This window comes from Tursiops truncatus, chromosome 9, assembly GCF_011762595.2.
Source record: "Tursiops truncatus isolate mTurTru1 chromosome 9, mTurTru1.mat.Y, whole genome shotgun sequence".
NCBI classification, from domain to species: Eukaryota; Metazoa; Chordata; class Mammalia; order Artiodactyla; family Delphinidae; genus Tursiops; species Tursiops truncatus.
This window is the reverse complement of record NC_047042.1, coordinates 86,760,041-86,785,363: the sequence shown is the minus strand read 5'-3', so window position 1 is coordinate 86,785,363 and position 25,323 is coordinate 86,760,041. Positions and strand designations below refer to the sequence as shown.

The 25,323-nt window shown below is 38.6% G+C and overlaps 1 protein-coding gene across 1 annotated transcript in view; it reads right to left on the bottom strand.

Annotated features, from left to right (window-relative positions):
• LOC101338287 (leucine-rich repeat and guanylate kinase domain-containing protein) overlaps positions 1-25,323 on the bottom strand; it is a 126,573-nt gene that overhangs the window by 83,396 nt on the left and 17,854 nt on the right. Inside the window, 3 exon segments of the mRNA XM_033863285.2 lie at positions 7,399-7,523; positions 16,971-17,052; positions 20,700-20,800. Coding sequence (XP_033719176.1) covers positions 7,399-7,523; positions 16,971-17,052; positions 20,700-20,800 — 308 coding nt within the window.

Sequence of the window (25,323 nt, the reverse complement as noted above, 5' to 3'; positions counted from 1 at the left end):
CACTCTGCGGGAGAGAATCTGCGGAGAGGTCACCTGGAGAGGAGCCCTGAGACTAGACAGAGAGGAGAAACCCAGCCATTGCAGCATCCTGGCTGAGCCCAGCCCCCAGCCAATCTGCTAGCTGGACGTGGCAAGACCAGCAGAACCGCCCAGCTGGGCCCAGCTTAGATTACAGAACTGCTAGCTAATAAAATGGTTAACTAATAAATTTCTCCATGCCACTCCACATGGGGTGGCATGTTCTACAACAATAGATACATAAACGAAGTTCTTAAATAATTCACACGTAAGCATCTTCTTAGACAATACCATGAAACAGAGAAAGATATAAGACTTAAACACTGTTCTTCTTCCCAACCCCCCTGTACCCATAACAACAAATTATAGTGATAACAATAATTTGTATTTTCTTGTACATTTCCCAACATTCTCAAAATTCCTTGGGTTCTTTAGCCTTTGAGGTATAAAACTATGCCACAGTAAAGTTAAACTTTGAGTTGAGAAGCACAGTAAAGTGTAATTTTGAGATTTCAATTAATGCCACATTATACCCATCCTTAAACTTTTTTTTTGGCCACACCATGCACGCAAGATCCCAGGTCCCTGACCAGGGATCGAATCTGTTTCCCTGCAGTGGAAGTGTGCAGTCCTAACCACTGGACCACCATGGAATTCCCCCCATCCTTAAACTTTTAAAACTTTTACTAAGCACTTTAGAACTAAAAACTTAAATTATAGTATTCTCTACCATCTATAATATTTTTCCTGGTACATGCTTCCCAAAGTATTTAATAGTAAGAGTTCATTTTCACTCAACTTTTCATAAGATTTCACTTCAATAATGAGCAAGGTTTATGTTCATTAGTATAATTCTATGGCTGTTTAAAATATATTAATAGAATGCTGATAATCTATAAAACTGGATTATAGTACATGGGGGTTCATTAAACTATTCCTTTTATTTTTATATATGCTTGAAAAATTCCATAATAAGAAGGAAAAATACTCGAAACTCCATTTGCCTAAGTCAAATTTCCTACTGTTCAAAAAAGTTCTAGAAAGTGTAATAGAAAGGGGAAAGAAAAAAACTACAGTAAACTGAACATAATATCCTTATTAATTTAACTTATTGAAATAAGACCTCAATATCCTATTTAAAATATGCCCACATATCAAATTTATGTATAATACACCTCTTCCCCAAAGACCTTTGAAGTGCTGTAGATGTGGAAGATGAACTGTAATTCTTCTTTAGAGTGTCTCTGATGGCTTTCAAAGTGGTAGATGTACAAGAACAGACTGAGGCATAGAAAAGTTTAATTGCATAACCTGTGGTCATAAAAGAAAGCAGAACTGAGAAGTATTACGAATCAGAATTTCTGAGTCAAAGTTATCTATTAAAACCCTACATCCAATGATGAAAAACTGATACATCTCTTCTCAAAGTGCACGTCTAGTGCCTGCATGAACAGTTCTTGCTTGTTTTATCATGATTAGCAGGGAAAGGTGGTCTTTAGAGAGAAACTAAAATGAAATGAGAAATATTCTCGATCTCCCAAGTTGGAAGGGAAAAAAAATGGCTTTTACTAAGACAAAATGATGTTTGAAGTTTGGAATGTATTGTCCTTACTTGCTAAAGGAGGTGGTTGACAGAGCAGACCATAAGTGAACCACATTTCCCCCTAATATTTCTGGTAAAAGTTGATGGAAGAGGGACTCTCCTGTTGGCGCAGTGGTTAAGAATCCGCCTGCCAATGCAGGGGACATGGGTTCGAGCCCTGGACCGGGAAGATCCGACATGCTGCGGAGCAACAAAGCCCGTGTGCCACAACTACTGAGCCTGTGCTCTAGAGCCCGCAATCCACAACTACTGAAGCCTGCGTGCCTAGAGCCCTCTTGTTGCTCTGCAACAAGATAAGCCACCACAATGAGAAGCCCGTGCACAGCAACTACAGAAAGCATGCACGCAGCAACGAAGACCCAACACAGCCAAAAATAAATAAATAAATTTATTTTTTTTAAAAAAGTTGATGGAAGAGAATTAACTGGTTTGTATGGTGAATTGTTCTTTTTTCTCTAAAGTGTAAAGTGAATTACTTTCAGTAGTAAACCAATTGGATTACTGATACCACAAATCTTTTAAAAGTATTAAAAACTATTGAAATAAATGAGTATCATTTTATTTTATGAATTTTATTAATATATGGAAAAGAAAACCTTCCTATTCTCAAAAAGTTTAAGGAAAATGAATGAAGGCATATTCTGTATTTTCTAGTTCATTTTGGGTGATGAGGATGGGGGTTGGGAACAATCCACCTAATCTACTTATAGGAAAAATAAGCCTTTTATGCTTCTTCTAAAAGCTACTTGAGATGAAATTATCAACACAGATTATTTAGTTATTGAAACAAAGTCTTAGGATGAAAGTGCTATGTGATGTCATTCTTAATAATCAGCTCAATTCTCATTCCCTTAAGCACACCCCCAATCTCTTTCCACACATCATGCTCCACTTAAAGTTAATGGGAATGCCAATGAAAAAGATATGTAAATAAAAGGATAAGGTTCTAACAAGCTGCAAATTAACTAGAATATACTGCCAATAATCCTTCAAATTATCATAATTTTAAAATGTGACTTTCTTTTATAATTTTTAAATTTGCAATTCAGCCTACCAAATTCATTTTCATTTATGCTTTGCTTACATGCCTTAGTGGACAGAAAACAGAAAAACTCAAGGAAATTATTAAACCTTTCCATGCTTCATTTCCAACCTCAGTACTCGGAACCAGTGCTTTACCCTCACCTAACTCACTGTAAGAAGTGAAGGCTCTTGAAAAAGCACTTCAGGCTTAACACATAGCCAACCTTCAGCTGTCTGTGGTTAAATTAGACAGGAATTGTACATTGTATATGTCAAAAATCTGCAGATAACCCAAGATGTCATTTCAAACAACAATGTTCGGGGCTTCCCTGGTGGTGCAGTGGTTGAGGGTCCGCCTGCCGATGCAGGGGACACGGGTTTGTGCCCCATGTCGGGAGGATCCCACATGCCACAGAGCGGCTGGGCCCGTGAGCCATGGCCGCTGAGCCTGCACGTCCGGAGCCTGTGCTCCGCGACGGGAGAGGCCACAACAGTGAGAGGCCTGCATACCGCAAACAAACAAAAAAAAAAAAACAACAATGTTCAACACTCTCCTTTGGGATAGTTCACGTAAGAAATAAGCTACTAGCCTCATGGCTTAAAATCCCCCCATCCACCTCATGACAGATATAATAAAGAATCCCAAAGCCATCCAAGGGTAAGAAGTGAGAAGGAGAAGGAAAGGAAGAAGAAAGAATCCTAGATAATCTACAAACTATATAATCACCCCCAAATTAATGAGCTAGACTGTTATTTCAAAAATACTGTATATATCTTTGGAACAACTATGATCCTGCTGATTTTAAAGTAAATTGTATTTTCATTCAGTCAGAGTCACACTGTCATACAGCTTAAGAAGCACGCTCTCTATAGGAAAAACATTAAAAATTTTAACTTCTTGATGGGAATTGTTCATTTATTCTCAGCACTAATTCTGGTTTTCTAGAATGGGAAACTGGCACATAGAGATGTAAAAGGACTGCCAAATTCAGTGCCCAGTGCTTCATTTGAGAGCAATGAAGTTTCAACTGCAATAAATATTATGTTTAAATATGTTTAAATGTTATTTCATCAATAAGACATTAAAATATATTCTATTTTTTAACATCTTCAGTGGAGTATAATTGCTTTACAATGGTGTGTTAGTTTCTGCTTTATAACAGTGAATCAGCTATACGTATACATATAGCCCCATATCTCCTCCCTCTTGTGTCTCCCTCCCACCCTCCCAATTCCAGCCCTCTAGGTGGTCACAAAGCACCGAGCTGATCTCCCTGTGCTAAGCGGCTGCTTCCCACTAGCTATCTATTTTACATTTGGTAGTGTATATAAGTCCATGCCATCCCTCAATTCATCCCAGCTTATCCTTCCCACTTCCCACGTCCTCAAGTCCATTCTCTACGTCTGCGTCTTTATTGCTGTCCTGCCCCTAGGTTCTTCAGAACCATTTTTTTTTTAAATCCATATATATGTGTTAGCATACGGTATTTGTTTTTCTCTTTCTGACTTACTTCACTCTGTATGACAGACTCTAGGTCCATCCACCACATTACAAATAACTCAATTTTGTTTCTTTTTATGGCTGAGTAACATTGCATTGTATATATGTACCACATCTTCTTTAACCATTCATCTATCGATGGACACTTACGTTGCTTCCATGTCCTGGCTATTGTAAATAGAGCTGCAATGAACATTGTGGTACATGACTCTTTTTGAATTATGGTTTTCTCAGGGCATACGCCCAATAGTGGGATTTCTGGGTCATACGGTAGTTCTATTTTTAGTTTTTTAAGGGACCTCCATACTGTTCTCCATAGTGGCTGTATCAATTTACATTCCCACCAACAGTGCAAGAGGGTTCCCTTTTCTCAACACGCTCTCCACCATTTATTGTTTGTAGATTTTTTGATGATGGCCATTGTGACCGGTGTGAGGTGATACCTCACTGTAGTTTTGATTTGCATTTCTCCTATGATTAGTGATGTTGAGCATCCTTTCATGTGTTTGTTGGCAATCTGTATATCTTCTTTGGAGAAATGTCTATTTAGGTCTTCTGCCCATTTTTGGATTGGGTTCTTCGGTTTTTTTGACATTGAGCTGTATGAGCTGCTTGTAAATTTTGGAGATTAATCCTTTGCCAGTTGCTTCGCTTGCAAACATTTTCTCCCATTCTGAGGCCTGTCTTTTTGTCTTGTTTATGTTTTCCTTTGCTGTGCAAAAGCTTTTAAGGTTCATTAGGTCCCATTTGTTTATTTTTGTTTTTATTTCCATTTCTCTAGGAGGAGGGTCAAAAAGGATCTTGCTGTAATTTATGTCATAGAGTGTTCTGCCTATGTTTCCCCCCAAGAGTTTTATAGTGCCTGGCCTTACATTAAGGTCTTTAATTCATTTTGAGTTTATTTTTGTGTATGGTGTTAGGGAGTGTTCTCATTTCATTCTTTCACATGTAGCTGTCCAGTTTTCCCAGCACCACTTACTGAAGAGGCTGTCTTTTCCCATTGTATATTCTTGCCTCCTTTATCAAAGATAAGGTGATTATACGTGCGTGGGTTTATCTCTGGGCTTTCTATCCTGTTCCACTGATCTATATTTCTGTTTTTGTGCCAGTACCATACTGTCTTGATTACTGTAGCTTTGTAGTGTAGTTGAAAGTCAGGGAGCCTGATTCCTCCAGCTCTGTTTTTCTTTCTCAAGATTGCTTTGGCTATTTGGGGTCTTTTGTGTTTCCATACAAATTGTGAAATTTTTTGTTTTAGTTCTGTGAAAAATGACATTTGTAGTTTGATAGGGATTGCACTGAATCTGTAGATTGCTTTGGGTAGTATACTCATTTTCACAATGTTGATTCTTCCAATCCAAGAACATGGTATATCTCTCCATCTGTTTGTATCATCTTTAATTTCTTTCATCAGTGTCTTATAGTTTTCTGCATACAGGTCTTTTGTCGCCTTAGGTAGGTTTATTCCTAGGTATTTTATTCTTTTTGTTGCAATGGTAAATGGGAGTGTTTCCTTAATTTCTCTTTCAGATTTTTCATCATTGGTGTATAGGAATGCAAGAGATTTCTGTGCATAAATTTTGTATCCTGCTACTTTACCAAATTCATTGATTAGCTCTAGTAGTTTTCTGGTAGCGTCTTTAGGATTCTCTATGTATAGTATCATGTCATCTGCAAGCAGTGACAGCTTTACTTCTTCTTTTCCGATTTGGATTCCTTTTATTTCTTTTTCTTCTCTGATTGCTGTGGCTAAAACTTCCAAAACTTATGTTGAATAACAGTGGTGAGAGTGGGCAACCTTGTCTTGTTCCTGATCTTAGTGGAAATGGTTTCAGTTTATCACCATGGAGAACGATGTTGGCTGTGGGTTTGTCATATATGGCCTTTATTATGTTGAGGTTAAGTTCCCTCTATGCCTACTTTCTGCAGGGATTTTATCATAAATGTGCGTTTCTTTCATTGATTGATTTGCGTATATTGAAGAATCCTTGCATTCCTGGGATAAACCCCACGTGATCATGGTGTATGATGCTTTTAATGTGCTGTTGGATTCTGTTTGCTAGTATTTTGTTGAGGATTTTTGCATCTATGTTCATCAGTGATATTGGCCTGTAATTTTCTTTCTTTGTGACATCTTTGTGTGGTTTTGGTATCAGGGTGATGGTGGCCTCGTAGAATGAGTTTGGGAGTGTTCCTCCCTCTGCTATATTTTGGAAGAGTTTGAGAAGGATAGGTGTTAGCTCTTCTCTAATGTTTGACAGAATTCGCCTGTGAAGCCATCTGGTCCTGGGCTTTTGTTTGTTGGAAGATTTTTAATCACAGTCTCAACTTCAGGACTTGTGACTGGTCTGTTTATATTTTCTATTTCTTCTTGGTTCAGTCTCAGAAGTTTGTGCTTTTCTAAGAATGTGTCCATTTCTTCCAGGTTGTCCATTTTATTGGCATATAGTTGCTTATAGTAATCTATCATGATCCTTTGTATTTCTGCAGGGTCAGTTGTTACCTCTCCTTTTTCATTTCTAATTCTGTTGATATGTCTTCTCCCTTTTTTTCTTTATGAGTCTGGCTAATGGTTTATCAATTTTGTTTATCTTCTCAAAGACCCAGCTTCTAGTTTTATTGATCTTTGCTATTGTTTCCTTCATTTCTTTTTCATTTATTTCTGATCTGATCTTTATGATTTCTCTCCTTCTGCTAACTTTGGGTTTTTTTTGTTCTTCTTTCTCTAATTGCTTTAGGTGTAAGGTTAGGTTGTTTGAGATGTTTCTTGTTTCTTGAGGTTGGATTGTATTGGTATAAAATTCCCTCTTGGAACTGCTTTTGCTGCACCTCATAGGTTTTGGGTCATCGTGTTTTCATTGTCATTTGTTTCTACGTATTTTTTTATTTCCTCTCTGATTTCATCAGTGATCTCTTGGTTATTATAAAAATATTCTTAATAGTTGCTAAAAGTATGCCTTCCTTTCTCAGTGTTAAAGTCAATCTTTTAAAAAATGGAATTTGTGTACCAAATTAGGAAATCATTTTACTTTAGCATGAATTATTCATCTCTCTCTCACACACACACACACACACACACACACACACCCCACACACACCCCAGATATGGAAAGGAGCAAACAGAACTAAAGACAATGCCATTTCATGAAGGAATTAGCTCTTTATAAAACTGAAAAATCCTAACCATCATTCATATATTTACTAAGACATTAACTAGTACTTCTATAAAGAATAACAGTTTTGTTAGACTCACCAGACAAAGTATTTTGATAGGTAACATTCCTAAGCCATTAATGGTTGTGATCTTGTTCTTGGCCAAACTAAGGTGGGTAAGACTGCTACACAGCTCTAGTCCGTTGATTTCAGCTATCTCATTGCCTATACACCATGACTATGTTTAAGGAAAATGGTATTAGAAACATTTGGAAGAAAAAATGAATTAGTGTCAAATCATCATTAGAAAAATCAGACAACAGCATAAATAAAAAAGTACTCTATGCTAATATAGGATGAATGCTAAATCTTAAAATGATATTTTTTTCATATAGAAGTTAATAGTGCACCAGGTAAAATTAGTCTGTTTTTTTTAAAGGCATAGCTTTTGAGTGTGCTCAGTTGCCTTTGTGTTCATATGTGACTCATTTAATCAGTGAGGAAAAACACTTCAGAGTGGTTCAAAGCTGCCACCTTGGCAGTGTTTTTTCCTTGGTTCCTGAATGGTCTCCATGAGAAACCCTTGTACTTTTCCACAGGCAGAACTGAATCCAGGGTTGCCCTGGAGAGGCACATGCACTTTATCATCCCCATAACCAGGGAAACAGTCCGGGAGGTGTCATCTGCAGAAAATGGGTGATACTGAGAGGAATAGCCTTTTCTTCTATCTATATTGGCTTCTCTTCTCTTTATAATAAATGAGGCCTAGACTCAGCCTTCTTTTTTTCCTCATCTGTTGATTTTCTAGTTATTTTAAAACTTAACTCTTAGCTTTTGTTTTCCATCCTTACAGTCACCTAAAAGTGCAAACTCAAAGTCACCAATTCTACTTACCTCTCTCTGTCCTCAATCTTTCTGGCAAATTTCTAGGATTTAATATCACTTCTCCACCCAAGCCCAGTTTTCCCTCCCAAGTAGCCTAAGACATCACCATTTTCTCAGCCACTTGTAATCTTCAGGGCGTCCAATCATCACCAAAACCTGGCAGATTTTGCTTTAAAACATCTCTTCAAATATGTCCTTCCTTGTCATTCACCCCTCTGCCAACTTAATTCAGCTTTAGTACCAATGGATACCTCTAACATCCATTTCTTCCTGCCCTCAAGTCACCTTACACACTGTAGTCAGGTTAATTTTTTTCAAAATATTGACTGGATATCACGCTTCAATTAAAAAATTCTCACAGGACGAATTCCAAATTCTTCACTCTGGCATTTAAGGTCCTTTACTTTAAGCAAAACCTATGTATCGAATTTCATCCCCCATAATAATCCAGTGAGAATGCTCCAATTCTGCCAGGTCAATCTTCTCAATACTTCTGGAATATACCCCTTGACTTTCCTAGTTTTTTTAAATACTGCTTTCCTACTTATTTCTAAACCCTACCCATTCTTCAGGACTTAATTTGAAATTCCACTTTTTAAAGTTTTTTCTCTTTTTTAACATTTGCATTAAACCAACATCTTAAGTATTTCTTTTTGACAACCTCATTTCCCTACTTCTATTAGTTTTTAATTACATAAGTAAATACAGGTGACAGACTGGGCGAATATATTCACAACATATAGAGTATACAAAGAATTACTATCTAGAAAACATAAAGAATGACAATAACCCAATAGAAAATGGGGCAAGAATATATCCAGGAAATTCCCAGAAGAGCAAATCCAAGTGGCTAACATAATAAACATATGAAAAGACACTCTGCTTCACCTGTAGTCGGGAGAAAGCAAATTAAGATGCTATCCTTTGCCTATCAGTTTGGCAAACATTTTAAAGCTTTTGAAGAACAGATTCTTTCATACTACTGGGTGAGAGGGTTCATTATGGTATAGCCTCTCTGGAGGCAATTTGGCAGTGACTATTATAGTTGTAAATATCAGAGCAATTCCAATTCTTGGTATCCACTGGAGACAAACTCTTTCTTCCTCAAAGCCTTTTCTGGTCAACTTCTAACACCCCACCTATGGAGATTAATCACACAATCAACAAACTTTTTAAGAGAAAGGAAGGGATTGTAAGTATCACAGAAATGTACATTTTGCCTCATAACTATTTGTAGTTATCCTAACTCTGCTACTTACTAGTTACGTGATGTAATTTCTCTCTGCTCAGATTTTTCATCTGTAAAATGGATACAACATCAGGCTGCCGTGAAGGCCAAAAGTTAGATCATGAGAAAAAATTTAGAAAATGTATGTGAGTGAGTTGTACAAGTACCTCACAATTATAAGGCATTGTTATCGTTACTAAATTACAAGCACATGAGGCCAAGGAATCACATCCTCTGCCTCTTGGCCAGCAGCACAAAGAGGAGGATCAGGCCAGGACTGATTCTGAAAGAACAAAGACAGAGACACAGTTTAATTAAGAAACTAAAAGCAATGATGAGAAAATATTGCCAAATGAACCAGAAATTCCTCGATTTTCCTCGCTGGTTCCAGATTCAATCCTTGGGCTGAAGCATAGTTCGGCTTGTTGTCAACACACATTTCAAAACCACTTTCATAAAGCTTCCTGCCAGACGAGCTCTACAAATAGACACTTATGCTCACAAACACGATTCTTCTTTCTGCTTCCATTTTCTTTGGGCTATTTAAACAATCACTCTATAGATGAAATAAAATATCCTCAGTGTAGCAATCTTTGGTAAGAAAAATTAAGCACGGAAAACTTCAAATGGCCATGTCTTAATCTAGCAGAGGAAGCAACAGTCTTTAAGTCCTATTTCAGGAGCACTAGTGTCTTGGTAGCTCAGCTTCAACAGAAACGAAGATACTCTGAATTATGACAGAGAGTAAAACAAATGCTTGTGGGTGGCTGAGTCAGGAAGCACTTCCATGGGAAGCAGGCAAGGATTAGAAAACTAGAAAACAGGAAGCTGGACACTGTTAAGAGATAATGGGAACTGAAAAGGAAAGCCTGTATACAGTAATTTTCCAAGACATTAGAGGCCGTTCCCTTGGTGCACCCGGCTTACTCTCTAGCTTTGACTAGTAGGGCAAGTCATGTTTTATGAAATTAGTATTGCAAGGGCCAAAAGGAGGACGAATACAGATGGCCCCCTGCAATCATGGCCATGGCTTCTGCAGCTGCCACTGCCATCACTCACAGCACTGGGGCAAAGGGTGAGGAGCTGACTGAACATCTCTGCTGAGAAACAGGTTCATTTCACCGAAACCATCTCCTATTTCCCAACTCTTCACTCCCCTTTAAATTTCAAGGAATTTTAGGCACTATAAATTACAGGTGACCCTTAACAAACAGGTCTGAAATGTATGGGTCCACTTATACATGGATTTTTTTTTTTTTTTTTTTTTACTAAATACATACTACAGTGGTACACCATCTGTAGAGGTTGGTTGAATCCACTGGTGCACAACCGCGGATACAAAGGGCTTACTGTAAAGTTATGTGTGGCTATTCGATTGCTCTGGGCGGTCCCCTAACCCCCACCATTATTCAAGGGTCAACCGCAATCAAGCTCTTAAGTAAAGAGTACTTTTCACAGTGGCGCAATGGCTTCCCCTGCTAATTACTCCCATGGTCACATCATATGTGACTGCCAGCAATGCCAACAGTCAATATGCAGGACTGGTCCATCCAGAGCTCTAAATTCAGGAATACCTTTATCTCTCCAATCTCCCCTTTTCTTAAGAACCTTCATGAAATGTTACTTGCCCTTCCTCCTAACATTATTCTTTCATGTTCTTTCATAAGTCTTGGGACATTCCGATAAGAAGAAATATAATCAGATAAGCCACTAAACTGTTACAATGAATTAGCTTATTGAGTTAATTCTCTTAGGTATAGTTTAATTTTAAAAGGCTACTATCAGGAGAAAGAGACTCAGAGAACACAAGATCATCATACTGCATTCCAGCTCTAAAATTTTATGATTCTGTGAATAAATCTTTTACAGTGGAATGTTAGATCCTCGTGGAAACTGAGTGAAGGAATCCAAAGGCACATAAGCATAACTTTACAGCTAGGGAAAAGCCCAACAATATATTTTTACATTTGGGCGATGCTGTCAGCAGTTCACAGTGCTTGACATGAATTATTCACTAGTCAGCATTTGCTCTTATTCATTTGTCTACAACCATAAAATATGGGCCGGGTGTACAGAAAACAGTTACTAAGAAATAAATAGGAAATCCATCACAATTCTCTTAGTGGAAAGAACCACAATGATGACTTTAATCAAAACCAATCCTGAAGGATCTATATCACCTTACCAGTGAAAAATGTTCTTCACTATGGGAGTGAATCTCTTTAAGAAATGAAACATGCATACACTTTAAATGGCTATGTGATAAAAGTAGTAATTATTCAATGAATTGCAACATGAGAAGAACAATGGAATGCAGAAGACTAGTCTCAGCTCAACCACTTACCAAATAATATCGGATGTTTCCCTGAGTCTCAGGCTCCTCTCCCATAAAATAACAGCACTAGATGATCCCTAAAGTCCTGTCTGGATTTAAAAATTCTATAAATCACTTTTTAAAAATTTCATGATTCTATAATCATGGAATAAATTCTAATGATCAATTAATATTTATAGGTAAAGAATAAACTGCATCCTTTCTTAAGACTAAATAAATATACTAATCCTCGGCAAAGTTTATCATCTTTCGATTTGGGGTGATTATCAATTAATCATCAGTTGCCCACTTACAGAAGGAAAAAATACCATAATAAGATTAACTAAAAAAGTTGATATTTTATAGTTAACAATTCATTCTGAGATATTAACATAATCTACTACAATCACATTGTCAGCACTACTAGCTTGATTAACTGATTTGTTTTTAATTTTAAATAACTGCTTTTAATATTGATAATTATACTTCTCTTTTAATTTTATTTTAAACAAAAGTGCAATTTTTTTCCCTCAAATAGAAAACACAGATGCTCACTAAGGAAATCTTGAATAAATACAAAAAGTTTAAAAAGCCAAATTTCTAAAGCATTTAAAAAAGGACAAATGGAATGGCAGCAGATGAGAAAAGCATGACATTCAAGATATAACAGACAGGACTGATTAGCTTAGAGCTGTGGATCTCAAAGTGTGGTCCTCAGACCAGACAGGACTGATTAGCTTAGAGCTGTGGATCTCAAAGTGTGGTCCTCAGACCAGAAAGGACTGATTAGCTTAGAGTTGTGGATCTCAAAGTGTGGTCCTCAGACCAGCAATGCCAGCATCATCCCGGAACTTGTTAGATATTCAAGTTCTCAGGTACCACCCCAGACCTACTTAACCAAAAGCTCTGGAGGGTGGGGACCAGAAATAGGAGGGTGGGGACCAGAATTCCAGGGAATTCTGATAGAGCTGGACTTTGACATTTGGTAACTAACTGTTTTCAAGGAAATTAATTTCTAAGTTTCAAATTTAAAAAAAATTTAATGAAGACAGGCACATCATTGGCCATACATGGCCTGCTTTTATTAACTTTTAAAAATTTGATGAGTATTCTTGAAACCACCACCATTCCCAGCCCAAGAAGTAGAACATTAGCAGTAAGTTACATCTACCTCTGCACACCTCTCCTGTCACGTCTTGACGGCTCCCTCTTAGAGATAACCCCTAGGCTGAATTGCCTACTTCTTCTTCCCTTTCCCCTTTGGTTTTATACCTAAATTATATTTGGTTTGGAATTCCCTGGTGGCACAGCGGTGAAGAATCCGCCTGCCAGTGCAGGGGACACGGGTTCGATCCCTGGTCTGGGAAGATCCCACATACCGCGGAGCAACCAAGCCTGTGCGCCACAACTACTGAGCCTGTGCTCTAGAGCCCACGAGCCACAACTACTGAGCCCACGCACCGCAACTACTGAAGCCGGCACGCCTAGAGCCCGTGCTCCACAACAAAAGAAGCCACCACAATGAGAAGCCTGCGCACCGCAAGGAAGAGTAGCCCCCGCTCACCGCAACTAGAGAAAGCCCGCGTGCAGCAACGAAGACCTAACGCAGGCAAAAATTTTTTTTAAAAATTTCTAATTAAAATTTTTTTTAATTTAAAAAAATTTTTAAAAATTATATTTTGTTTTATTAACAGTCAACTTTACTGGTGCATGGAGATATATACAGTTTATTCATTTTCACAACTATATGATAATGCTATTGTATCAGTATACCATAATTTATTTATGCTCTCTTATCAAGGAATATTTGGGCTATTTCAATTTTTTGCTATTACAAGCCTCCAGGTACACGTATGCTAAACTTCCTATATATAGGAATGAAAGTGCTAGATCATAGAAAACGTGGATGTCCAACTTTACAAGATTGCACAAAATTGTTTTCCAAAGTGGTTGAACAAATTTCACACCCATAAGGAAGAAAAATAGAGATCCTCTTGACCTATGTGTTCTCCAACACATGGTATTTTTAGATTTCTTACATTCTGTCAACTGAATGGATATAGTCCTGTTTGTTAGCCTTTCTGATTCATTTTCTATAAAATTATATTTACACATCTTCTCCCATCTTCATATCCAGGAACATACTATATTTCCCTTTAGTCAGGTCTTTAATATCCTTCAATAAAGTTTTATTATGTTCCCCCGACAGGTCTTATTCATCTTTAATAAGATACATATTCTTGTAAATGGCGTTTCAAGGTTGTGTTTTCTAGTTGCTTGTTTGTGGTGTAGAGTAATGCAATCGATTTCTGTTTATTGAAGTCATATCCAACTGCCTTGTGGAACTCTCAAAACTCTATTATTTCTAGTAGTTTATTGCAAGTTCTTTTTTATATTCTGTAGACAATCATATCATTTGCAAAAAATGACTTTTTCTCCTTATCCATCTTTATACTTTGCTTTCATTTCTTTATCTTATGCTGCTGAGTAAGACCTCTTAAACAATGACGGTTAGAAGTGGCAAAGGCGGTTATCTTCTCTTGTATCCTTGATTTTAAAGAGTGCTTAGAACATGTCCCCAGTTAGGGTAAAGTTTGTTTCAAATATTTTTGTTGACATTCTTATCAAGTTGAGGAAACTCCCTATTACTAGTTTACTAAAAGTTTTTATTGTGAATGAAGAATGGATTCTATTAAATTTTCTGTAACTATTGAGCTTCTATATCTATTTATCATATGATTTATTTCCCTTAATCTGTTCATGTCGTTAATGACATTTTAAAATTTTCTAACGTTAAACTACCCTTACATTCATGAGATAAACCTAACTTGGTCATAGTATATTATCTTTTTCATATACTGTCAGAATCGGTTTGCTAATATTTTGTTTAGGATTTTTACATCTATATCACAAGTGAAATAAGCCTGTCATTTTCTTTTCTCTTACTGTTCCTTGTCTGGTTTGGGTAACAAAGTAACCTCATTAAAATGAATTGTGAATATGCCTTCTATTTTAAATCTTTGAAAGAATTTGTTCATTTTTGAAAGGTCTGTTCTTGAAAGTTGGGATTTTTTGTATGCAGATTTTTAATTTAATTGATTTTAATTTGTAATGAACTAGTTTTATAGGTATAGGACTACTCAGGGTTTCTATCTCCAAGTCAGTGCTTTGGTGTATAACATTTTTCTAGGGATTTATCTATTTCATCTAAGTTTTTAAATGTTCTGGCATTAAAAAGTTGTTTAGATATTCTTTTTTATCTCAAAGCTTTTAAGTCTTTTCAAAACTCTAATTACATAATTATACACAATATGATATGCCTGAACAGAACAAAAGGAAGAGGCATAGTTAGTACTGTTTAAAAATTACCCTACTCTCTTTGCAAAATTGTAAGCTATTTAAGAGGTAGTTTATGAAGGGGAGCTAGTTCTGGGTGTCTGTCTTTGCATTTTTAACAACAAAGATGAGGAACTGTGCCACGGTATTTACATTCTAATTATGTGTCTATGTTCTGAATTCCAATCGGTTCTGATGTAATAAAGCTTTTTACACTTTGGAGATAAGACTCCATTGTTACATCTAAAGTCAAGTTTAAAAAACCCTGATTCTTTCCTCTGTTGACATTTACAAAGTCACAACAGTTTAGCTTTTTACATGGAAAGATAAATTTATGTAGAAATTAAGACTTTCATGATAGAAATGTTTTAAAATGCATCCTCCATTTTCAGTCCAAAATACTGTGAAGTTTTCTCTGGCAATTCCATGCTTGCACATAGAATATTTTCTGGGAGACAGAACTCCAGACTTTCGTGCCACCATTCTCACTTAGGGTACACTGAAGAATAGAAGGAGCTCTGGATGCTCAATCCCTTTTGTCTGGTTGGGGTTTAGGGGGGCAGCTGACGGTTAGACCAGGGCTCCTCAAGCTTTAATATGAACTCACATCACCTGGGGGTCTTGTTAAAAATGCAGATTCTGATTTCAGAGGTCTGGGGTAGCATCTAAGAGTCTGCATTTCTAAGAAGTTCCAGGCAATGCTCACACTGTTGGTGGTCCCTGAGGAGCATTCTTCTAGATGGCCTGAGATGAGTAGATCTCTGAGCCAGACAGCTTCTGGGCCATCAGACTCTATCTCTTTCCAAATGAAATATATATACAGTCAAGCATAAAGTGCAGGTTCTATGGACGGGTGCCGCTAATGTGTACGACTTTTAGTTTGTCATCAAAACATTTCATTTCGATCATTTTCTCATTCGGCTACGTTCAGGAAAACTTGCTCGTTTCAAGAGCACCCTCTAAATGTCCACTAATTGCTCATTTTCACACACAAGTTCTAAAGAGAGTGATGTGATGTTTTAAGCTTTCCATCATATACAAATAAAGCGTTTTTCCTACAAAATATGTCTTCAAGAAAACGTACCTTCTGTTCTCCCCACATCTCAGCCTCATTACTAGTGTGTACTAGCTGCTGCCACATCCCTGGAATGAGGTGTCCAAGGGCAATCAATTCGTTCTCCACTCTGCCCTGAAAAATCCTCAGGGGGGTAGAAAGATACTGAGAAAGAGAAGGCGCTGCTCCCTTATCACCCAGAGAACACTGGTCTCTAGGGTAAGGAAGAGATTCAAGCTCATTAAACTCACAGACCCCTTAGGGTCCAGAAGCTGGAGTGTGTCTATGTTAAGGTAGGTGCTCTGTTTGCACAGGAGCCTGGCTCATGCAACAGATATGTTCTGGAAGTTGGCTGCAAATCAAAAATTGTTGGTTTTACTTTTTTAAAATTTTTATGAAAGCGTCATTTGAGATACACTAGAGAGGACTGCTAGTTCAAGGGAGCTTAGTGTGAATTCTTTTGTAAAATAAATAATCACTAATTTTGGCCGTATCTGGATTTTCAGACACTGAATTTACATAAAATAGGGCCCCAGTTTAAGTAAATTTGAAGAAGGGAGTCGGGTAAAACAGAACTTCTTATCTGGTTCTAGAATTAAAAATAAGCCTATGTTTATCAGAAGAATGACCGTCTTCTTAGCTTTTCAGGTGTAAGATGTTCTTGGCAAGCTCTGATTTGCACTCTTACTCCTTGGTCAGTAAAATATCCTCATTCTGTGAATATCAATTCTTAACCGTTTAAATGAGTCACACATCTCTAGTAAATTGCCTATCCCGCACTATTTCAGGTCATCCAGTACACATGTATAATGGGCCTCTTAATCAAACTTTCCCCTTTAATCATTCAAAGGATACTGTCCAAAATTAGTTTCGTGAGAGACTCATATGCCGACAAATCACACATTTCTGAAATCTGGTTGTAGGAAAAATCCACCTTCTGATAAGAGAAAAAGAGCAGGACGTTACACTTTCTCATTCATCTTAACCACACAATTACCTGCACAACAAGAATGTATTTTCTGATGAGGGGTTACAATTCATAGTTGAAAATACACTCAGGCTAACATACTTCCTTTGTGTTTAATCGTTTCCTAGCTGGGACCCTCGTCTGCCCACTTTGAGGGGTACTAAAGGGGAGACCCTTCCCCGTGGCTGGCATGGACAGCCGCGCAACAGAAACGCTTTCTGTTTCTTCAGTCACTCTCCCCATTTTCAGCACTTATTTTAAACTTTCTTGATCTTCCTTCAGAGCTTACCTCAGTTTCACCCTTACTAACCACCATGTCTTCGTTTTCGCTGACGCCCAATAGCCTGTGTTCATTTAGTTTATATGCACATCTTGCTTCTGGCTTCTTTGACTTCTCTGTTTCTGGCTCAATTTACTCTCCTGTGTCACCCCCTAAAGGCCAGAAAAGTCTTTCTTATTCATCCCTCAGGCCATACCTCGTCCACTCAGCACCCTTTCTCAAACTTGACTATCTTAGGAAAGCATTTTCAACAATATTGGTTGTTCCTACTCAAAAATATGAGAAAGAAAAACAACATTAAATAACTTTAATTATTCACCTACTGGCAAAAGATAAAAAATATATATATATTTTTAAACACTGCTTTAATGTGCTAGGCACATGGTGATCATTTTCTGGAAAACTATCAAGCAATTATATAATAAGTACTATTGTTATCTTCTTGTGCCCTTTAAAACAGTAATTTTACCTCCCCCAACCCATGCACTAAGATTATTTTTATCAATGTATTAAATACTAAATACTTTAAATACTAAAAACTTTAAATACTGGACACTAAAAAAAACTTCTTTGAAAACAGCTCGAGTGGCAAGTGTAGAAAACTGGTTAAGTTGATTACAATACAGCACCAAGACTGCATAGTAAGTAAAATACAAGTATGTGAATCATGTGAAGAAATAGAAATGTGCAAACAAATCCTGTTAAAAAAAATCGGAAACAAAATTTTATGCATATACAAATTGCAACTATGTAAAATGCATTCCATGACTTAATTAAAAAATCAGTTTGGCATGAAAAAATGAAATTTCTCATTCGCGTTTTTCTTCTATATAATAATGATGGGCTAGAAACAAACTTATAATTATCTAGGTTTACTTATAGCTGACATTTTTCCATCAACACCTTTCATTCTTGTGCCACAGCTTGTGTGTGCTCATGATACCTAGCTAACTACACACCTGTTGGGACTATATGCCAATACTGTGCCCTCCATGCACTTATGATACTGGGCTTGTTGAGAGACCTTAAAAGGGTTATGATATTGCCCTGACTCCCACTGGGAGTTCCACTGGAACCCAGAGCTTGTAAGAAGTGCCCATCAATCAAACGAACCTTCTTCACCTACTAAGAGCAAAACCATTCTAGGAAATACAAAAAGGGTACAAATATAAGCTCCTGCTCTTCGGGACATGTATGCTTTCTTTGGTTGGTGGCACAAGGCACACAGATAATAAATGAAACATAAGCAGAGCTTTCCGAGAGGGTGAGACACTAAACACAAGCGTGATTTACTGGAAAAATGGGCTTTGGGTCTCAGACATGGGGTTCAGTGCTAGCCCTGTGACCTCCCAGCAAAGGTTAAGTAAGTTATTTAACCTTTCTGTGCTTCTGCAAACTCATCTGTAAAATGGGACCATCCCAGCTGCCTCACAGTTCTATTGGGAGGATTTAGTAAGACCCTGCATTGAAAACATTGGAAGGCCTCAATCATTCCCCTCCCAGGTTCACAAAGGGTTCACTTAGGGTTCACATAGGGTTGAAGTACCTTGTCAGGGGCACTCTGGCACTTTGCAAGCACTTTCCTAAAGTTACCAATACATCTGCTCTTAATCCTCTAGGAACTTAAACATTGAGGTATCTGCCATAACGATGGAAACACATCATCATACATCTGTCCAAACCCACAGAACGTACAACACCAAGAGTGAATCCTAATGTAAACTGTGGGCTTCGGGTGATTATGATGTGTCAGTGTAGGTTTGAGTGTAACACATGTCTCACTCTGGTGGGGGATGTTGATGATGGGGAGGCTGTGCATTTGTGGGGGCAGGAGATATATGGGAAATCTCTGCACTTTCTCCTCAATTTTGCTATGAATCTAAAACTGCTCTAAAAAAAAAAGATGGGGTATCTGATTTGTTTTTGTTTACTTGTGCAGTTTTTTGGGGAGGGGGTGAGGCAAGGTTGTGAATGAAAGAAACTCCAGTCAAGTTTTTCCCAAGGAAGGGGGTCACGCTCTTGCCATGGCTGATTTCACTGGGGCTTAGGGCAAAGCAGAAGGGGACAGCAAAGGAGGGAGAATCAAGACAGCTCTGCAAGAACAATTCCTGATGACCTGGAGACCACAAGGCCCCATAATGAGGACAAATAGGCACCCTGTGTGGCTTTTCTGGATAAAGGAATGTCACCACAGCAATAACTGTAATTTCAAAGGGAAAAAACTCACTACTGGTAAAAATGTAGCAATGTGAAATAAAAGAAGAAAAATTAAGAAAGGCGTCTCACTGACAGTATGGAGGATGTCAGATTCTTAATTTCAAACAGACTTATATTTGTGCAAGCTCCAGCAGAATACGTTGGATCTACATTAATTTGGCTTGTAAACAAAAGAAAACTAATAGGTAATAAAAGGCAATCATTGATGTCCACTCCTTAAAACAACTTTTTAATGAAATATTTGAGTCCAATAGAAAAATACTCGTCCCAAGCTGTGGCAATGGTTCCCAAATTTCTCAGCACATTAGAGCCACCTGGGCGGGGTCTTTTAGAAATTCCCACACCCAGGCCTTACCTTGGACCACTTGAACCAGAATATCCGGCAGTGGGATCCAGGCATCAGTAGTCTTTAAAACTCTCCAGGTGATTCCAGTGTGCAGAAAATCGGAGTACCATTAATCTGTGACCTCTCTGCTTACGTGTGGTCCATGGACCAGCAGCAATGGATCATCAGGAAGGCTGTTAGAAAGCAGGGCCTCAGGCCCACCTCAGACCTACTGGATCAGAACCTCATTTTCACAAGAACGCCACGTGACCTACACACACGTTAGAGTAGGAGCCACCGTGCTCCACAGCAGAGTAGGCTGCCCCATCACCACCACTCACAGAGTTTCCTTCTGCCTCAGAAATGCAAAAGCAAGTGCAGAGAAGCAAGAATGAAGATCTGAAATCTCCGCTTTCTAAACAAAAGTAAAGCTTGGATGAATAAAGAAAGCAAAATTTAAGCCCCCAGGAAATTTTTACAGAATTTTCAGGTATAAAATTGTTCTGCTATGATAAAAATACACAAACAATAACTAGTATTTAAATGAAGCAGAGAAAAGGGAAAGAAGTTAGCTCATTGGTTTGGACACTAGGTTTTAGCAAAGCTTCCGAAAAAGATAATCTCTTGAAAGACTATCTCCCTTTTCTAAAATAAATGATACACAAATCCTTCTCCTTTTTTATTTCATTTCTCCTCTGTCTTATTCTCTCTGAATTCTCTTTTAGTGCTGTTTTGCTCATTAATGTATTTCACAAACCAATTAACACATGTAATTAGTGTATTAATAAAATCTACCTTGAGATTTTTGGGTGGCTTGAAATTGAAGAATGTCGTCAGTTTATTCTGAGAAGCATTAAGTTCTAGAAGATAAGGCATACAGCTCACACAAGACAAATCTGGGGGATAAAATGAATGAAGAATAAGGTAAGTAAATAAAATAAAACTTAAACGAAGTCATTAAAAACACCATACATTATATCAGAACATTTTAAAACTATACCAGTTGGAAGCACATCTTAATTATTCCAGATGAGTGAAATGAATAAAATAGGAATATGCAAAACACACACACAGTGTGGAAAAGGCACCATGAGCCCACAATTTAACCTTCTTCTCCAGGGCCGCCCACCTGTCCCATCCCCTTCTTCCATCACAACCAGGAAAGAAATGACCGAGGCCTCCTTGCGGCCCAGCTCACTCTCCTCTGAGCTGCTAACAGTCAATGCTTCAAAAATGCCAGCCTTGGGGGAGACCAAGATGGTGGAGGAGTTAGACGCAGAGATCACCTTCCTCCCGACAGATACAACAGAAATACATCTACGTGTGGAACAACTCCTACAGAACACCTACTGAACGTTGGCAGAAGACCTCAGACCTCCCAAAAGGCAAGAAACTCCCCCACGTACCTGGGTAGGGCAAAAGAAAAAAAGAAAAAACAGAGACAAAAGAATAGGGACGGCACCTGCACCAGTGGGAGGGAGCTGTGAAGGAGGAAAAGTTTCCACACACTAGGAAGCCCCTTCGCGTGCGGAGACAGGGGGTGGCGGTGGGCGGGGGAAGGGAAGCTTCGGGGCCGCGGAGGAGAGTGCAGCAACAGGGGTGCGGAGAGCAAAGCAGAGAGATTGCCGCACAGAAGATGGGTGCCGACCGGCACTCACCAGCCCAAGAGGCTTGTCTGCTCACCCGCCGGGGCGGGTGGGGCTGGGAGCTGAGGCTCGGGCTTCGGGCGGATTGCAGGGAGAGGACTGGGGTTGGCTGCGTGAACACAGCCTGAAGGGGCTAGTGCACCACGGCTAGCCTGGAGGGAGTCCGGGAAAAGGTCTGGAGCTGCTGAAGAGGCAAGAGACCATTGTTTCGGGTGTGTGAGGAGAGAGAATTCAGAGCACCACCTAAACGAGCTCCAGAGACGTGCATGAAATGCTACGGCTGCTGCTGCCACCACCAAGGAGCCTGTGTGCCAGCCAGCACAGGTCACTCTCCACACCTCCCCTCCCGGGAGCCTGTGCAACCCGCCACTGCCAGGGTCCTGTGATCCAGGGACAACTTCCCCGGGAGAACACACGGCGTGCCCCACTCTGCCGCCGCAGGCTCGCCCTGCATCCATACTCCTCCCTCCCCCCGGCCTGAGTGAGCCACAGCCCCCGAATCGGCTGCTCCTTTAACACTGCCCTGTCTGAGCGGGAGCAGACGCCCTCACGTGACGTACATGCAGAGGCAGGTCCAAATCCAAAGCTGAACCTCGGGTGCTGTGGGAACAAAGAAGAGAAAGGGAAATCTCTCCCAGCAGCCTCAGGAGCAGCGGATTAAAGCTCCACAATCAACTTGATGTAACCTGCATCTCTGGAATACCTGAATACAATGATTCATCCCAAATTGAGGTGGCGGACTTTGGAGGCAATGATATATATTATTTTTTTTCTATTTTCTCTTTTTGTGAGTGTGTATGTGTATGCTTCTTTGTGTGATTTTGTCTGTATAGCTTTGCTTTTAACATTTGTCCTAGGGTTCTGTCTGTCCAGTTTCTGTTTCTTTTCTTTTTTGAGATAGTTTTTAGCACTTGTTATAATTGGTGGATTTGGTTTTTGGTTTGGTTGCTCTCTTTTTAAAATTATTAATAATTATTTTTTATTTTAATAACTTTATTTTATTTTTTTCTTTCCTTTTTTCCTCCCTTTTCTTCTGAGCTGTGTGGCTGACAGGGTCTTGGTGCTCCAGCCGGGTGTCAGGCTTGTGCCACTGAGGTAGGAGAGCCGAGTTCAGGACATTGGTCCACCAGAGACCTTCTGGCTCCATGTAATACCAAATGGCGAAAGTTCTCCCAGAGATATCCATCTCAACACGAAGACCCAGCTCCACTCAACAACCAGCAAGCTACAGTAATGGACACCCTATGCCAAACAACTAGCAAGGCAATAACACAACCCCGCCCATTAGCAGAGCGGATGCCCAAAATCATAATAAGGTCACAGACAACCCAAACACACCACCTGACGTGGTCCTACCCACCAGAAAGACAAGATACAGCCTCATCTTCCAGAACGCAGGCACCAGTCCCCTCCACCAGGAAGCCTACACAACCCACTGAACCAACCATAGCCACTGGGGGCAGACACCAAAAACAACGGGAACTACGATCATGTAGCCTGTGAACAGGAGACCCCAAACACAGTAAGTTAAGCAAAATGAGAAGACAGAGAAACACACAGCAGATGAAGGAGCAATGTAAAAACCCATCACCAAACAAATGAAGAGGAAATAGGCAGTCTACCTGAAAAAGAATTCAGAATAATGACAGTAAAGATGATCCAAAATCTTGGAAAGAGAATGGAGAAACTACAAGAAACATTTAACAAGGACCTGGAAGAACTAAAGAGCAAACAAACAATGATAAACAACACAATGAATGAAATTTAAAATTCTCTAGAAGGAATCAATAGCAGAATAACTGAGGCAGAAGAATGGATAAGTGACCTGGAAGATAAAATAATGGAAATAACTACTGCAGAGCAGATTAAAGAAAAAAGAATGAAAAGAATTGAGGACCATCCCAGAGACCTCTGGGACAACATTAAATGCACCAATATTCGAATTATAGGGATCCCAGAGGAAGAAGAGAAAAAGAAAGGGACTGAGAAAATATTTGAAGAGATTATAGTTGCAAACTTCCCTAATATGGAAAAGGAAGTAGTTAATCAAGCCCAGGAAGCACAGACAGTCCCATACAGGATAAATCCACGGAGAAGCACACCAAGACACATATTAATCAAACAATCAAAAAATAAATACAAAGAAAAAATATTAAAAGCAGCAAGGAAAAAGCAACAAATAACATATAAGGGAATCCTCATAAGGTTAACAGCTGATCTTTCAGCAGAAAGTCTACAAAACAGAAGGGAGTGGCAGGACATATTTAAAGTGATGAAAGGGGAGAACCTACAACCAAGATTACTCTACCCAGCAAGGATCTCGTTCAGATTCAACGGAGAAATTAAAACCTTTACAGACAAGCAAGAGCTAAGAGAATTCAGCACCACCAAACAGCACCACAGCATTTACAACAAATGCTAAAGGAACTTCCCTGGGCAGGAAACACAAAAGAAGAAAAAGACCTACAATAACAAACCCAAAACAATGAAGAAAATGGGAATAGGAACATACATATCAATAACTACCTTAAATGTAAATGGATTAAATGCTGCAACCAAAAGACACAGACTGGCTGAATGGATACAAAAACAAGACCCGTATATATGCTGTCTACAAGAGACCCACTTCAGACCTACGGACACATACAGACTGAAAGTCAGGGGATGGAAAAAGATATTCCATGCAAATGGAAATCAAAAGAAAGCTGGAGTAGCAATTCTCATATCACACAAAATAGACTTTAAAATAAAGACTATTACAGACACAGAGAAGGACACTACATAATGATCAAGGGATCAATCCAAGAAGAAGATATAACAATTGTAAATATTTAGGAACCCAACATAGGAGCACCTCAATACATAAGGCAAATGCTAACAGCCATAAAAGGGGAAATCAACAGTAACACAATCATAGTAGGGGACTTTAACACCCCACTTTCACCAATGGACAGATCATCCAAAATGAAAATAAATAAGGAAACACGGGCTTTAAATGACACATTAAACAAGATGGACTAAATTGGTATTTATACGACATTGCATCCAAAAACAACAGAATACACTTTCTTCTCAAGTGCTCATGGAACATTCTTCAGGATAGATCATATCTTGGGTCACAAATCAAGCCTTGGTAAATTTAAGAAAATGGAAATTGTATCAAGTATCTTTTTCAACCACAACACCATGAGACTAGATATCAATTATAGAAAAAATCTGTAAAAACTACAAATACATGGAGGCTAAACAATACACTACTTAATAACCAAGAGATCACTGAATAAATCAAAGAGGAAATAAAAAAATACCTAGAAAGAAATGACAATGAAAACACGATGACCCAAAACCTATGGGATGCAGCAAAAGCAGTTCTAAGAGGGAACTTTACAGCAATACAGTCCTACCTCAAGAAACAAGAAACATCTTAAAAAAACAACCTAAACTTACACCTAAAGCAATTAGAGAAAGAAGAACCAAAAACCCCCATATTTAGCAGAAGGAAAGAAATCATAAAGATCAGATCAGAAATAAATGAAAAAGAAATGAAGGAAACAATAGCAAAGATCAATAAAACTAAAAGCTGGTTCTTTGAGAACATAAAATTGATAAACTATTAGCCAGACTCATCAAGAAAAAAAGTGAGAAGACTCAAATCAATAGAATTAGAAATGAAAAAGGAGAAGTAACAACTGACCCTGCAGAAATACAAAGGATCATGAGAGATTACTGTAAGCAACTATATGCCAATAAAATGGACAACCTGGAAGAAATGG